The 16,167-nt window shown below is 39.2% G+C and overlaps 1 protein-coding gene across 4 annotated transcripts in view; it reads left to right on the forward strand.

Annotated features, from left to right (window-relative positions):
• The window catches only part of LOC150094543 (putative polypeptide N-acetylgalactosaminyltransferase 9), a 668,509-nt gene that overhangs the window by 553,883 nt on the left and 98,459 nt on the right, over positions 1-16,167 (forward strand). For all 4 annotated transcript variants that reach the window (XM_090412397.1, XM_090412399.1, XM_090412398.1 and 1 more), the window contains one exon: positions 5,386-5,552. In XM_090412397.1, coding sequence (XP_090268523.1) covers positions 5,386-5,552 — 167 coding nt within the window. The remainder of the gene's footprint in view (positions 1-5,385; positions 5,553-16,167) is intronic.

Below are 16,167 nucleotides of genomic sequence, written 5' to 3' on the forward strand. Positions count from 1 at the left end.
AATGGGAGAACGAATTCCTTTAAAAATTTTTTTTCTTTGTCTTTTTTTCGAAACTGCGAAGAAGCGTGCTGACTGTTCATGCCCCCCCCCCACACACACACACATCGTAGACACCTAGCGACAAGCTCGGCAATTACAAGACGAATCGCAATTGCGTGTTTCTGTTTACTCTGCCCTGAGATATTGGACTCGACTGAACTTATTTCAGCGAAGTCCAATATTTGCATACTTCCAGAAGCAGTTTCGTACCCCCCCAGAGGGAGGGCGTAGATTCTGAAGTGGCTCGAAAGCATTTCTTCCCATTATTATTAACTTCGGAACGTAAAAATTGCTTGGAAAGAGAGTTGTCGAATACCAAATAGCAGTGGACGCATATCCGCATTGTCACTGCCCTTTGGGATTTCTGTTTTCATTAAGAGTCGGGAAAATGAAATACGGGGAAAGCGAGCATGCGCGGTGAAATTATGATTTGATCGGAAATTGTATATACACCCTCTGTCCAAAAAGAAACCGAACTTTTCGAAAATAGAAGAAACTAGTGGCGCCACCTGTTGTATCTTTTTGTTTTCGAAAGCGGCAACCTTCGTTAGTGTTGTGTCAACTGTTTATGACATTTGTTTCATTAGAAGCCGAGTTATAGTGCCAAGAGTGACAGTGTGTTTTGACGAACGGTCGGTTGTCACGATATTCATGCCGTACGCGACGAATTCTCGCTATCAATCGCTTCAAAACTTCGAGATAAAACTCACCATTGACCGTTTGGCCAGGCGGAACGAATTCTTTGAGGATAATGTCCTTGGAATCGTAGAAACAAATCATCAGTATTTACTTTTGACTTCTCCAAGCGACTTTTTTTCGGTTGCCCCTCTTCTGGTGGTCTTCACTCAGCACTCTGGCGCTTTGTTTCGGGCTCATACTCAAAACACCACGTTTCGTCACCAGTAACGATCGTTTCAAGGAAGTTGGAATCCTTACAGTGTTCAATTAGATATATTTTTTGGTCGTCGGTCAACTTGTAGGGAACAAATCGCGAATTCAATTTACGAAGGCCCAAACTCTCGGTCAAAATGTTGTGCACAGTTGATTTTGGAATCCCCAATTCATCTTCAGTCAATCTCACGGACGATTTCGGGTTTTTTTTTGATGAAATCAAGCACTTTTTGGATGTTAACTTCGCTCAGTCCAGTTTTTGGATGGCCCGGCTTTTCATCGTCCTCAAGCGTCTCGCAACCACTTTGAAATCGCTTAAACCACTCGTAAACTTGAGTACAGGATAAGCATTCATCACCGTATGCTTTTTGAAACATTTGATGCGTTTCGGTAAAATTTTACCAAGTTTAACACAAAAGTCAATCGCAGCTCTCTGTTTGAAACTGATTTTCCGACCGTTCGTCAAAACACACTGTCACTCTTGGCACTATAACTCGGCTTCTAATGTAACAAATGTCATAAACAGTTGACACAACAGTAATGAAGGTTGCCGCTTTCGACAACAAAAAGATACAACAGGTGGCGCCACTAGTTTCTTCTATTTTCGAAAAGTTCCATTTCTTTTTGGACAGAGGGTGTAAGAAAATGCATCGAATATCTTTTGGAATATCAGTGGATTCAATAGATCTGCAACTACAATTCCACAGGATTGTGAATGTACTGCATTCGTCTTGAGGCAAGCAAGGCCGTGAGTCTAGTATACGTTTGTAAATATTGTGTGTTCTTTGGCTGGTTTGTCTATTTTGTGTGAGAAAAAAAATCTTGCGACCTGCCTACGAGCATTGTCTTCATAGTTAGTTAGTTTTCTGGAAGACCCCCTCCGCAGACTCAGTCGGGAAAATGATGTAAATGGAAAGACCTAGGTTTCGTTGACATTTTAAATATCGGAAAACTATGAGGACTTTTTCAGTTAAGGGGAGCGTTAACCAATCCCTCGTAAAACCAAAAAAAAAAAAAAAAAAAAGGCCACCCGGAATTTTTTCTCTTCCCAAAATATATCCAATTTTTACGACTAAGGCCTCGTTTGATGATGAGGCCACGATTGCTTCATCTTTCACTGTAAATAATGATGAAGCATTTACCGCCTCATCATTAACTATAATAATCGTTGGCGAAGTGTTCGATAAACCATTTTAATACTAACACTATCATCGCTATTGCTGCGGTTCTTCGGAGTTTTCTCTTCACTCGAGTGCATCGTAACCCTTCGCCATCGACTGTTCAAAACGCGGAGTTTAATCCGAGCCAAACGTATACCATGACGAGATTAGTTAATTGCCTCTCATTAGCGCGATTGTGGAGTTTGTTAATATCCCACGAGCTTGTTCGTTTTATCGACGGGGCCGATTAATTCTTTACATCCCACCAAGTCGTTCATCAATTACAGAAGAAAAGCAGTGGCGTCCTTCGGCTTGCGACAAGAAAATAAAGGTGTGTCAATAAACTAATTATACTGTCCTTCTCGTTATCGTTGGTCTATCAGCCGATGGAGGATTGTTGTAATTGCTACAAATCTGGTGGAGAGAAATAATTTCTTTAGAATAAATTAAAAAATGAAATTAAACCGATTGTCATTAGTTTTTCTTAGGCCTGCATAATAATCCGCCCAAATTGGCTGAACTCGTTTAATAAGCAGAGAATTCGAAAGAGAACATATCAGTTTTTTTTTTTTGTTTTTTTATACAGGAGAGGGGAGGGTTAGGGAATAGCTATTGTCTGTAGCTGATCCTTGAGCTTTCCTCTAATTCGTGTAGTTGAGGTAGTCACCCCCACCACGTTGCAGCGACTGATGAGCGCCGTTGTTATTGTCTGTTTTTCCAAGTAGCAATTTTTAAAAATGAACGAATAAGTGAAATTTATAGGCGTCAGACCTCCCCACCCCCCCAATGGAGACAGAAACACTTTATCTCCAGTTTCAAGTTAGAATTTTAAAAAAGGCAATTTATATTTTTCATTCTCTGTCATACGAAACAAAATCTAAATCGACATTGCGGTGTTTGATCTGTCGTTGAGTTCGCGAGTGCCAATTAGGAATCTTTCTTCTTTCTATTTTGAGGGGAAGAAATATTTAAAAGATCGGTGGGAGATTATAAACATCAAAAATCATCATCGCTCATCGTCAAATTCCTGTTAGGTATCTTTGGTGTGTGTGATAGCATTACATGAAAAGGTTGAATCATTACTAACTTCCTATGGACAATCTTTCCCCAAATTAACCTGTTTTCTGTCAAGACTCCATTACTAGTAGACCTCATATCTTGGTCTTCTAAAGCACATCTTATTGTATCAATCCATCTACATCTTGGTCTTCCTCTGGGTAATATTTCCAGCCATTCTGAAGGAAAGAAAAAACACTTGATTTACTAACCTTCCTTCTCCTAATTTTTTGCTTACTTGCGACCTTACCACCTAAGATTACTCCTGTTCACTAATTCCTGTATACGCTAACAATAACAGGTTGGCAAACTGCATGCTTTTATATAACGCAAGTGTTAGAAATGAACAGATCAGAGTTAGAAACATCACGTGATGTTTGCCTTAGCCGAATTATCGATGTGGTCTGTGACCAACATTGCACATCGCATTTCGAATGTGAGACATGAGATTGTTTTTGCAATTGATTTCATTTGTAGCAATTCTTAACTCATTTGTTTCGCTATGTAATAAAGGGAAATTTCTTATTCACGAATTAATCGGTATTTATGTTTCTCGTAAAAGCATGCAGCGATACCTACAGCAGCACAGGTTTGTCATATTCCTAAAGCCCTTCCGATATTTTGTTTGGGTCGAGTCCATTCTTGTTCGGTTGTTTATTACGGCTGAATAACTAAGGCTACGAGGCCAGTGGATTATGTATATTAACTGCGCCTGTTTTTGCTTCCAGGTTTGCCTGTTTTAAACAGGGAGAAAATCCCTTTAATCTTCGCAAGAGACCGACATTCACCTTCAACTGAAAAGTCCTTCTAAAAGTTGATTTGTTCGGATTTTAGACGAGATTCGAACTTAGATGTTTCCTACCGAATGGCATCGTCAATACCGAATGAGCTACGTAGGCTCAGTTGGGGGCGAACCTTTTTTCGCAAAGGGCCTGCTGATGACGGCAAATCTCTGGGGGGAGTCTGAGCAAGCAGTTTTTTGTTTGCTTGTTTCGTGGGTGAAAAAAAACAAACTCTTCTTCTGTAATTCCAAAAGAACCCAGCCGAAAAAAACGATATAATTACTTTTATAATTAATTATTTCATATAAGTAGCGTAATTCCCTTACTGATAATTCACATCGATAGTGTGAAGACATCGCCAATAAATATTCTCTATAGAGTGTGGGCAAAAAGCGGAAAATAAAAGTTAATTTTGTTTGCCATACCCGATTATCTTTTTGAACTGTTTTTCCACATGAAATAAATGAAAAAATGTAAAGCAGTATTTTGATAAATGAATTGTCAAATATTAATTAGATAAATTAGGATGAACAAACGTAAAGTGTAAAACCGAATGTATACCTCAACAATGAATGGACTCTTATGAGACAACAAACACGTGATTGGTCATTAGTGTGATTAACTGGGGGTTCCAGAGTGATGCAGTACGTTCTGTCATTTCCTTTGATTATTTTTTTTATCCCTGCTGGAGTGCATAAACTATATATGCTGCAACTAAACAATATCACGTTGGCTGCTGTATTATTTAAGGAAGTGTGAAAAACGTCCAAAATTTCTTTTTGTAATGAGAATGATGAAATCGCAGTTTTTGCTATAAATGAAAAATATTCCTACAATGCATTGATGGGAATTTGCCCATTCTCGATGTCCAACTATATTCTGATATGACTACTCATTACAGGAGCGATATCAGAGTTGTAAATCTTTCACTTTATGGTGTTAGCCAAATACATTTTGTTTTCCCAAAACACCTTGCGCAGTTAATCCCCACAAAGACAGTTTGTCCAGCCTTTGTGGGTTTTATTTGAATCCACAGATCCACCACAAATGCAGTGCTTGACTTAGTTAAGATTGCTGACTGCTGTATTCACGCCTTGGTTTCGGCAATGTTCTCAGTTTAGACCCTCGCATCATTAATCTTTTGTTTTGTTGTTGTTTACCGGCTAAGACAAGCGATTCTTCGCACGCATTTCGTTGTCGGTTACCCGTTGAGTTGAAGGTATTCATCTTAATAAAGACCACTTGGCCTCTTTACCTCGCTCTGTTCTTAGCCAATTGCCACGTTAGGTGACATTGAATGTTATTTACGTGGCGAGGCATTAATCAGTGCAAAGAATGGTAAGTCTCTAGTCCTTAGGGTTAAGTCTTTAAACGCGAGCGCGTGCACACGCACTCAATGACGTTAAATAAATCCATTACGGTGATTTGATTTTCGTTTTGCATTCTTATCGTTTCAGATGTCAAAGTGAAACTCACCGAACCAGCCTCCCTGCAACCAGCGTCATCATTTGCTTCCACAATGAAGCTTGGAGCGTGCTTCTCAGGACTGTGCACAGCGTCTTGGACAGGTCGCCTTCGGAGCTGATTAAGGAAATAATCCTTGTGGATGACTTTTCTGATCTTCGTAAGTACTTTACACATTCTCTGTGTTTCTGTGCTGTTTTTCACCGTACTTGATAGGTGAAGCGTGTCCTGTTACTCTGAACACCCCTCCCCCCCCCCCCAAATAATAAATATCTAAACTCTTCAGTTTATTATCCGAAGAAATGAAAGTTCTTTTTCATCCTATTGGCAAAACTTCCTCTACAGGATAGAAGAGAAGATATTGATTACGTTCTCGGATAAAAATGCTATCTACACTAGTTTATAAAAATTTAAAGGACATCCCATGTTTTGTATCGAATACTTTATAACTTGTAATATCAGCTAACGACCTCGTGACATAACAAGGTATTCGACAGCCAGTTGACACATTGTAAAAGGCAAGGGTGGATTCACGCTGAGTGACGGTAATTGCGAAGGCAATAACACTCGAAAGGGCGGGTTACAGTTGACTACCAGTGAGGTGCTATAGCGGATTGATTGCCACGTCATTGATCGGTTTGTGCGTTGCAACACAATTAGATTATATGACGTTAGCCATGGCTGACTCATTGAAGGATGAAAATATGAATGCGAGAAGAACCCTCAAAGAACATTCAAGAAAACCACAAGTGGAACGCCAAGAAACAGAAAGTGGGGAAAAGAATTGTCAGTTCTCCCCGGTCATGCATCCACTTCTCTCTGCCGTGCGTTCAGGGTAACAACAGCTGTAGGAAAATCACTTACTGAACTCCACAGATTCTGTTTTCATTGCAGATTGGTACAAGTTGAACATCAGCTCCGGATAATGCTCGTCTTCCATTTCGGAGCAGAAGAATTCACCGCTAGATGAGGGTAGACCGTTCATATTAGTGAGAAATCACGATACGTATTATTTTAATCAAAATGGTTTGGGCACGATGGCTTCAAGTGAAATGCCATTCACCAGAATACATCATCATCATCACGAACCATGGGCTCACTGCCCGTTGATGTCTGATGCCTGTTTCACTATCTTCTTCCATTGTCCCGTGTTTAGTGTCGCAGTTTTTGTACACCCATTCCACACCAGTCTTTTATATCGTCTATTCATTCTCTGTATGGTCTACCTCTTCTGTTTAAAAGCACCAAAATACCAAATATAAATGTCTTTATCTTCCGGTCCTCACTCATTTTACAGATGTGTCCAAATAATTGCAGCTTCCGTTTTATAATCTTCTGCATTAGATTCTGTTTTGGTTGTATCTTCTGATAGAGCTCTTCGTTGGTGATTTTCTGTACCCATCCTATTCTTAGAATCTTCCTGTAACAAGTTCTTTGAAACGCCAAAATTCTTTTTCTTGATTCCTTATTTATTACCCACGTTTCAGATCCGTACAGTACACCGCTGAAGATGCATGTTTCCAGTACTCTTAGTTTTGTTTGCAGACATCACTTTACTTTTCCTGATGTTATCCATGGCCTTCAGATTTGTTCTTACCTTTGCAATCCTGATCTTTATTTCTTTTTTAAAGTCCAAGTAATATGTCAGTTTACTTCCCAAATATGTGAATTGTTCTACATTTTCTATATCAATTCCATCCACTTGTATCTTTTGCTTCATGTTCTCACCAACTACCATTGGCTTTGTTTTTTCCAAGTTTATAACAAGTCCAAATCTCTTCCCTTCCTCATTTAACAGTTTCAGTGTTTTTTGTAGTTCTCTTTCGTCTTCTTCAATAATAACAATGTCATCTGCAAATCTGAGATTGTTAGTTCTCATTCCGTGTACAGATATTCCTTTTGTATCTTCTTTCATTTTATCCATTGCTCTTTCTAAATGTGCGATGAAAATGCTTGGTGATATTGGGTCTCCCTGTCTAGTACCTCTGCTTGTTTTAAACCATTTCCCCAAATCAATCACCTATTCTAACTGCTGCAACTGCATTCTGATAAACATCTTTTAATATAGCTATTAGTTTTTTTATCAATTCCATAGGATTGCAGAACTGCTAATGTCACTTTCTGGTCAATACTGTCAAATGCTTTCTGAAAATCAACAGAGCAAGTATATATGTTTGGGTTTTTACTCCTAGCTTTCTCTTTTATTAACCTCATTGTCAGAATCTGTTGAATTGTAGTTCTATCCTTCCTAAATCCTGCTTGCTCGTCTGCAAGGTATGCTTCCAATTGTGTTCTCAATATTTCTGTCAATATCATCATCATCACTTTATCAAGGTGACTTGTCAAGGCAATTGGTGTATACTTTTTACATTCTAGCTTATTTCCTTTCTTGTATAATGTTACTAATATTGATTGCGTCCACTCCTCTGGTATTTTCCCTTCTTTCCATCCCATATTACATAGTTGGTGCATTTCTGTAACCATACTTTCACCACCATATTTAATAATTTCTCCAGTAATGTTATCGTTACCAGGACTCTTGTTGTGTTTTAGCCGTCCTATTGCTTTTTCTCCCTTTCCTCTTAAAATGTCCATATCATGCTCATTACCTGGTGGTGATATCTGCTTCAATTCTTCGGTCAGTTTCCCAACGCTATGTAAATCTAGTTTGTCTTCATATAACTCACTACAGTATCTTGTCCACCGCTGTACAATTTTTTTCTTTATTCATCAATACTTTGCCTTTTTCATCTTTAATTGTAGTCTGTTTTGGTTGCCACTTTCTATTAATGGTTCTGATCATTTTGTATACCTCCCTTGTTTTATGCTCTCCACAGTACTGTTCTATATTGTTGCATTGGGCTTCTAACCATTTCATCTTATCCATTCTGACTGCTTTTTTTCACCTCATTACACTTTCTTCTATTTGTTCTGATGTATCCCCTCTTATCTTCAACATTCTTTTCTCCTGTACTAACTTCAGTGTTTCTTGTGTAATCCATTTCTTCTTGATCTTTTCTTCTGGTACTGTTTCTTCAACTGCATCTTCTATCGCCTTCATTACTCTTTTCACTATTAGATTCGAGTTTTTTTTCTTTCTCCACACTTGTAAGTTTCTCTTCTAACACTGTTCTGTACCTTCTTCCTATTTCTGCTTCATTTATTCGTGCTGTATCGCTTCTATTCTGATGTTGGGGTTTATGTTTCTTTTTTTTTCAACTTGATGTTTGCAATCACTGAACTATGGTCCGAGTCTATATCCGCCCCTTTAAAAGTTCGACATTGCTGTACTGATGTTATCCATCTTCTTTTAATCATAATCATATCAATCACGGTTTTGGTTTTCCCATCATTTGATCGCCTTGTCCATTTTCTACACTCCTTTTGTTGGAATCTTGTGTTACAGATTCATCATCTCGTGGTCCACAGCAAATTCTAACAATTTTTCACCTCGTTCATTTCTTTCTCCGAAACCACATTTTCCCATGACTCTTTCCCAACCATCATTATTTATTCACCTTTGGCATTCCAATCTCCTTCAATAATTAGCACATCTTGCTTTGGTATTGTTTCTATTCTCTCTGTTCAGATCTTTGTAAAATGAGTTAATATCCTCATCTGTGCTGTCAGATGTGGGTGCATATATCTGGACTATTGATATGTTGAATGGCTTTGCCTGAACTCTTGCTACTATGACTCGTTCATTAACTGGTTTGTAGCCTAACAGTGCCTCTCGAGCTCTTTTGCTAAGAAGGAAGCCAACTCCTGCTTCGTGTATGGTGTCATGTCCTGACCATATTACTTCGCATCCATTGATCTCTCCAGATGATGGCCATCTCATCTCTGCCAATCCTAGTATATCCCACCGATATCTCTTCATTTCCTCACGAAGTAGTTCTAATTTTCCCGACATCCAGAGTGTCCGCACATTCCATGTTCCTACTGATAACAGTTCTGTTAGTTTCAGTTTCTGTTTCCTTTCGGTATCCCACTTTTCGATCCAACCCGATCACTCGATTGGTATCGCGGGCCTTGTTTATCCGGGCGACGCCCGAGCCGGCATGTCGTAGCTGTTGATTGTATGGGCATCAGATAACAATCGTGTTTTTTCTTTACGGTCAGAGCATCGACACTCATCTGACGACCCTCCTCCTTTGTCCAGGCTTGGGACTGGCATGAGACCCTAAGGATCCCATGACGGAGTTAGAATACATCTTGCTATCTGCTAAGTGAAATATTATGGGATGGACTTGTTTGTCAGGTTTGGGTTGCGATCTCCTCTAACAGTGCCCCGAAAAATGAACGCCGAACATTACATTGACATCGTGAACAACCTCTGTTCATTTGCTTTCGAGATTCAATGGTAAGAAACTGATTTGAGTATGAGCATGATAATACATCATGCTATGCTCCAAAGGCTGTGGCGACAGGGTTGATAAGATCGTTGGTTGGTTAATTTTCAGACAGCTTGAAGAGCCCTCAGCATTACTGAACTAGATTTGCAACTCATCATCATCATTAAATTCTTGACATGTACCCTCAAGGGGTGTACAGGATACGATAGTATTACATGAAAAATTTACATCATTACTAACTTCCTATTTACAATTTTCCTCCAAATCAGTCTGTTACTTGTAAAGACACAAACATTATCAGATCTTATATTTCTATCGTCTAAGGCACATTGTACCGTATCTTCTTCTACTACGCGTTATTCCCGCTTCCCATGCAGGGTCCGCGTGTTACTTTAGATGCGACTTCTTGTTAGTACTACTCCCAACCGACCCGTCGCCTGGTCTGCCGCTGGGGATATATTTTTGACTGTAGAGGCGTATGTTCATGGGGCCGGTTTGCCTGTGTGCGGGATGAAAAACGCCAGATAAACTGGCGGAAAAAAACCTACTAACCGCCCCCAAGACCGGCTAACTTGGCTATGCCTGAGGAAGATCCTCAAAGTCCTCACGTCTACAACGGGAATCGAACCTGGGACACTCCTTCCCCAGGCATATGGTTGCGAAGCGCAAAGCCACTAGGCTAACCGCGCGGTATACTTTGTACCGTATCAATCTACCAATATCTTGGTCTTCCTGTGGGTCGTTTTCCTGCCAACCTGGCAGAGAACACTTGTTTTGCTAATCTTTCCTCGCCCATTCTGTTTAAGTGATCATACGACCCGAGATTAGCTCTGCTAACACATTCCTGGATGTTGACAATGTCAAGTTCTTTCCTAATATCCTCATTTTTAATATGATATTGCCACTGATGCCATCTGTTCACGCCTCTAATCTTTCTCAGGACTCTCATATCTGCGGTCTCTAGTCTTTGGTCAAGTGTTTTACTTCTGACCCAGCTCTCAGATCCATAAGTTAAAACTGGTTTGAACACTGTCTTGCATACAGCTAATTTAGTGTTCCGACTAATTTCTCTCTTATTCCATATGAATTTATTCAATTAACTTCCTACCATACCAGCTTTATTTATTCTGTTGTCTATTTCAATATTTAATTTACCATCTTCACTAAAAATCGCCCCTAAGTAGGTGAAATGTTTTACTTGTCCCACAGGTTCTCCATTCACAATGCAGTTGACATTTTCAACGATTCTACCTATTTTCATTGTCTTTGTCTTGTTATTGCTGACCTTCATACCCTATCTATTACAACAGTTATTCAATTTAGTCAGGGAATATTGCAGATTTGTAGCAAATTTATTTAGAAGTATAACATCGTCCGCATAAAGCAAAGAGCTGACATGAACATCTCCAATTTTCATATCATGTTTAATACCACTTTCCTTCATAATGTGATCCATATAGATAATGAATAACAGAGGGGATAATGTACATCCTTGTCGTACACCAGATTTCACATTAAACAATCATCCTGTATTCCCTTCAATCCTAACTGCTGACTTGCAACTCAAATAAAGACTAAGTATTGCTTGATATAATGCCCCATTGACACCATCTAACTGTAGCGTATTGAATAGCTTCTCTCTTTGCACCTTGTCATATGCCTTTTCCAGATCGACAAAACTTAAATACAGATCTTTGTTATATTCCCATGCTTTCTCGACTATTTATCATAAAGTGAAGATCTGATCCTGACAGCCGCTATTTGGCCAGAATCCAGCTTGTTCTTCACCAAGCTTTTCTTCCACAATTCTTCTCAACCGTTTCTCAAGTATACTGGCATAAATCTTGCCCAGAACACTGAGTAGGGAAATACCTCTGCAATTCTCACATTCAGTTTTATTTCCCTTTTTATATATGGGTACTATGAGAGCTCTACTCCAATCATCGGGAATTCGTCCCTCTGTCCAGGCTTTCTGAACTATGCAGTGCAGCCACTGTAACACTTTTATACCACCATACTTCAGCATTTCTGGTCGAATATCATCTACTGCTGCTGCCTTGCCACATTTCACGCCTTTGATGGTTTTTTCTACTTCAAGTATGGATATGTATTCCTGACTGTATGCCTGTTGAGTGTTTTTTAAAACTGTGCTATCACTGCTTGTTTCATTTAGCAATTTCTCGAAGTAATTACTCCATACTTGAAGGATATCTTTTTTTCTCCCGTTTTCATTTCACCTTTATCATCTCTAATTCCTTTTACAGCACTCTTTCCTCCATTCCTAAGCTTCTTCAACAACCTCCAGAATATCTTACCACCTTGGTATTTATTTTCTATGTTCTTGCCAAAGTCCTCCCATGACTTTTGTTTAGCTAGTTTTACACAGTGTTTTGCTTTTTTTACATTTGTCTCTGTATTCTCGAAGAGCACAAGCTGACTTATTTGCCAGGAACGTTTGATATGCTTTCTTCTTTTCCTTCACTGCCTGTTTAACTTCTTGTGTCTACCATGGAGTTCTAATTTTTCTATGCTTGCAGACAACTTCACCACATGCCTGTCTGGCTGAATCAATCAGGGTTTTCTTCAAGGCTTGCCACTGAATCTCCAAGGTTTAGTTTCTGTTCTCAAACTCTTTCATTTTTTCTTCAATAATCATTTTTGTGTATTTTAGTCTACAGTTCACATCTGAAAGCTGCTCAACTTTTATTTGCTTTAAAACTTTCTTACATGTTATTCTTTTCAATATGAAATTCAATTTTATCTTGCTCAAGACTAAATAGTGATCAATTCCAATTTCAAATCTTCTGTAAACTCTGATGTCCTGCAGCATGGAGAAAACATCACTATCAACAATAACATAGTCAATGAGACTTTTCTTATTCCTAGCCTCTTCTCTCCATGTGAATTTGTGCACATTTTTATGTTGGAACATGGTGTTAGTAATAACCAGTCCATGTCTTCAGCAGAAATCCAACAGATATTTGCCATTATTATTAGCTTTGCTCTTTTCTCCAAATTTTCCCAAAATATTTTTCTATGTCTCACAATCATTTTCTACTCTGCTATTTATATCCCCAACAAGAACCAACTTTTCCTTTTTCATGGTGTCAGTACATTGTCCTGTTCCCCATTCTGATATTGCCCACATCACTCTACTTGACACTGCCTGCCATTCAAGAAGATGAGCCTCGTATTTTGTGTTGAATACTATGGCTACTCCTTTTCCTTGATTGTCATTGCCTGAATATAACATTTTATATTTATTGCTCAGAAAAATCTCGCCAGTTTTTGTCTCTTTTGTTTCAGTCACCCCTATTATGTCGATCTGGTACTTATCTAATTCCTCAGTTAACTCCATTTCTTTGCCATTCAGGCTTCTTATGTTGATAGTACTGATCTTTAACTCTGGTGATGCTGAGTTGGGGTTTGCTTTCAGATTTGTAACTCAACTATCTAAATTATGAGTTGCCTGAAACTGATAGTTTCAGGCAACTCATAATACGATACATTTTAATAGTTATTCAATCAACTGATTTCTTTCGCTGTTGAGTCGCACACTCTTTTCGCTTCAGAGAAAGAGTGTGCGACTCAAGCAACATTAATAACCACCTCTTAAATCCATTGTACCCTGTGGGTTTAAGATAGCGACGCAACAGAACGCAATAAAATATTGTGAGATGCGGAACCACAAATACGAGTCTTAAGGTTTCGGGGCTTTGTTGTGGTTATCACCGTATGCAGATTGGAATGATCGCTTTACCCTTAAAGCACCGAAGCAGTAGACAACATCCCTCTTATCTGAGAGGGAGCTGAAAATATTTCGTGGTCTTTAATATTGCACGCCGCAGACCCGAGCTTACAACAGTTTTATTGCTGATCTGTGTATGCAGAGAACTCTTGAACATCGGAGCATGTATCCGGTGCTTCAATACGATAAGCGTGGAAGATGATCCCTGTGGATCACTAACCCACAAGGCTATTGATTGCCGAACGAATGCCGAGAAAAGGTATTATCGATAGGGCCGTGCGCGCGCCTATTCAAGAATGTTCGGTTTCGGTGTTATGAAAATAGGGAAAAAAAAAGGTCAGTCGATGTTCTCGGTACCGGCAGTTGTCTCTTCGCCATTTAAAACGAATTCTGTCTTTATGCACTTCGTTTGTTTCCGTGAGTTCGATTATAAAATCTCGTAGTGATATTTCAGAGGTCGGTCCCCTGAGGACTGCTCTCTGCATCGATTTCCCTCCGCCTCCACCCCTTGTTGTTCCGATGAGATTCCCACAGTTTGTTTAATCAAGTCGGAATCTCATCTAATTTGGCCGCCTTTTCACCGTCATCGAGGGTTTGTCTTCGTCGTCTGCAAATGAATCGCCCAACAAATGCGGATCGCAATTTGCTGATTAATCGAGTTTGTTGCCGTGCGGCAAAGCTAGCTTCTTCTTCAGAAATACTTCGAAAGAAATCATTTGAAAAACTGCGACGACCTCCACCCCGCTGTTGAGCCAGAGGATTATGAAGTTAATTGCTCTGCTGTAGGACACGCAAATTCAGTAAATGGCGAAACAGAGTAAGCAAAGGGAAAAAAAAAAACTTCGAAACACGATTTTGGTTTACACCAGAACATCTGAAATAGCTTTACCTTTGGCCACTATGCTACACGCAGTAAGATGCTATGCAAACAGAATCGTATTGTTGCTATGGAAACATGAAAGCATTGCGTTATATCGCACCTGTCTCTATTGTGGTGTATCTCAAGGAAGTATTACGTCACATCCGTCTACATTGAACCACACTTTTTAGGTATATATAGAGTCTACCGTTCATCACGTGTAGTGCGCATCTTTAGCCCCTGAAATCACACTAAACGTGACCCTGCAGTGCACTCTCTCAATTTCTTAGTAGAGCAATTTATTTTAAAAAGAACATTTCTTCTGGATATCTTTAGGACAATGGTGGGAACTTCCACTGAGTTACAATAGAAACAGGAAGGCATCCTGTTTCAAAGATGCTGATTTTTATTCGGTTGGATCCCTCAAAAACTTGTTATTTAAATAATATATACGCTAATGCCTTTTATTCCCCAAAAGGAGGAGACATTTTAGTCGTAAATAAGTTTTGGAGTCGAATGGGTAGCCAATCAGTAACTGGCCCAAGACTATCAATGATTTTAATTGGCATTCGAGGAGGAGAGTACAGTAGACAACTGCTGCCATCTCGTGGTGTGAGTTCTTCGGTTGATTTTTCTTGAACACACGGATGAAAAACCCTACTCGCCCGTACTAGAGATCGACGAACTCGGGAATCGGCCGAAAGAAGGCTTAGAATTTGATTGGCCATTACAACAATTCATAATAATCTTTCTTTAGGCGGCCTAGCACCATGGATGAAAACACCATTTCCATAGGTCTAAACTGTCTCACTTCTATTATTAATTTCGTGTAATAAATACTAATATTTTAGGAGCATTCCATACATTCATATAGGTGTCTGAGTGCGCACGCACACGGTTGACGTTGTACGTAAACCTGTTGTAGAAAACTCAACGATTTGGCAAAGTTAACAAAAGCAAAAAGATTCCTTTTGTTCTGGGTGTCTGATCAGATGATGCGTTGAGAACTTCTTTATTGGATTGGACAGGGCCATAAACAAATTTTCTCTGTCTTTACAACACTGGCTAATGGAAATCTCGTAAATGCTTTTTTTTTTTTTTGTATCCATGCATGCTTCTCTTTCTTTTGTAATCATCGTCTGTCTGCAGTAGTAACACCCCCTCAGTCTGCTTCCATTTTCTATATCTTAGCGTTTAAATCTCATTTTTATTTACTGATGGATCTTCCCCTTGTAACTCTCGAAGCTGACGATATCAATTCTATCACTATTCTTAGATCAAATAGGATTACCCGAGTTGGCGCTGCTCCTTCTTCCTGATGTGCGCCTGCAAACACCGTAGCCGTGTTATTTTTGCTGTCTGGAGATCGAAGTACATCTTCCATCTCCGTGTAAATTTAGTTCTCAAGAAATGATGCAGTATTTTGACATCTCTTCGCAATGATCTGCTTCTAAGCTTATGTAAACGGATACCTACAGCAAAGAATCCAACAAACTCAAGAAGATAAAAACTTGTTAGGGTGACCGACCGCATTACTTACTCTTCTTAACGGTCCATATATGTATTAACAAGTGCTGCCACCTGACGTAAACGAGAGATATTTTCTTCCCAATGCATTATAAAGCTGACGTGTTTGACATCTTTACACTTTTGTAAAATTTAGAATGAAAAACTCTGCTTTAAAAAAAAGCTCAGCGAGTGTTTAATAATGTGTGATTCATGCCTGTTCTTTCATCCCCTGTCCAATTCACATGTAAACTTGAATGGATTGCACCGGGAACCATCTGTTTATTGTTTGATAAACTTGGAACAA

Source organism: Typopeltis vanoorti, chromosome 22, assembly GCF_054136105.1.
Source record: "Typopeltis vanoorti isolate ZY-2024b chromosome 22, IOZ_Tvanoo_1.0, whole genome shotgun sequence".
Taxonomy (NCBI): Eukaryota; Metazoa; Arthropoda; class Arachnida; order Uropygi; family Thelyphonidae; genus Typopeltis; species Typopeltis vanoorti.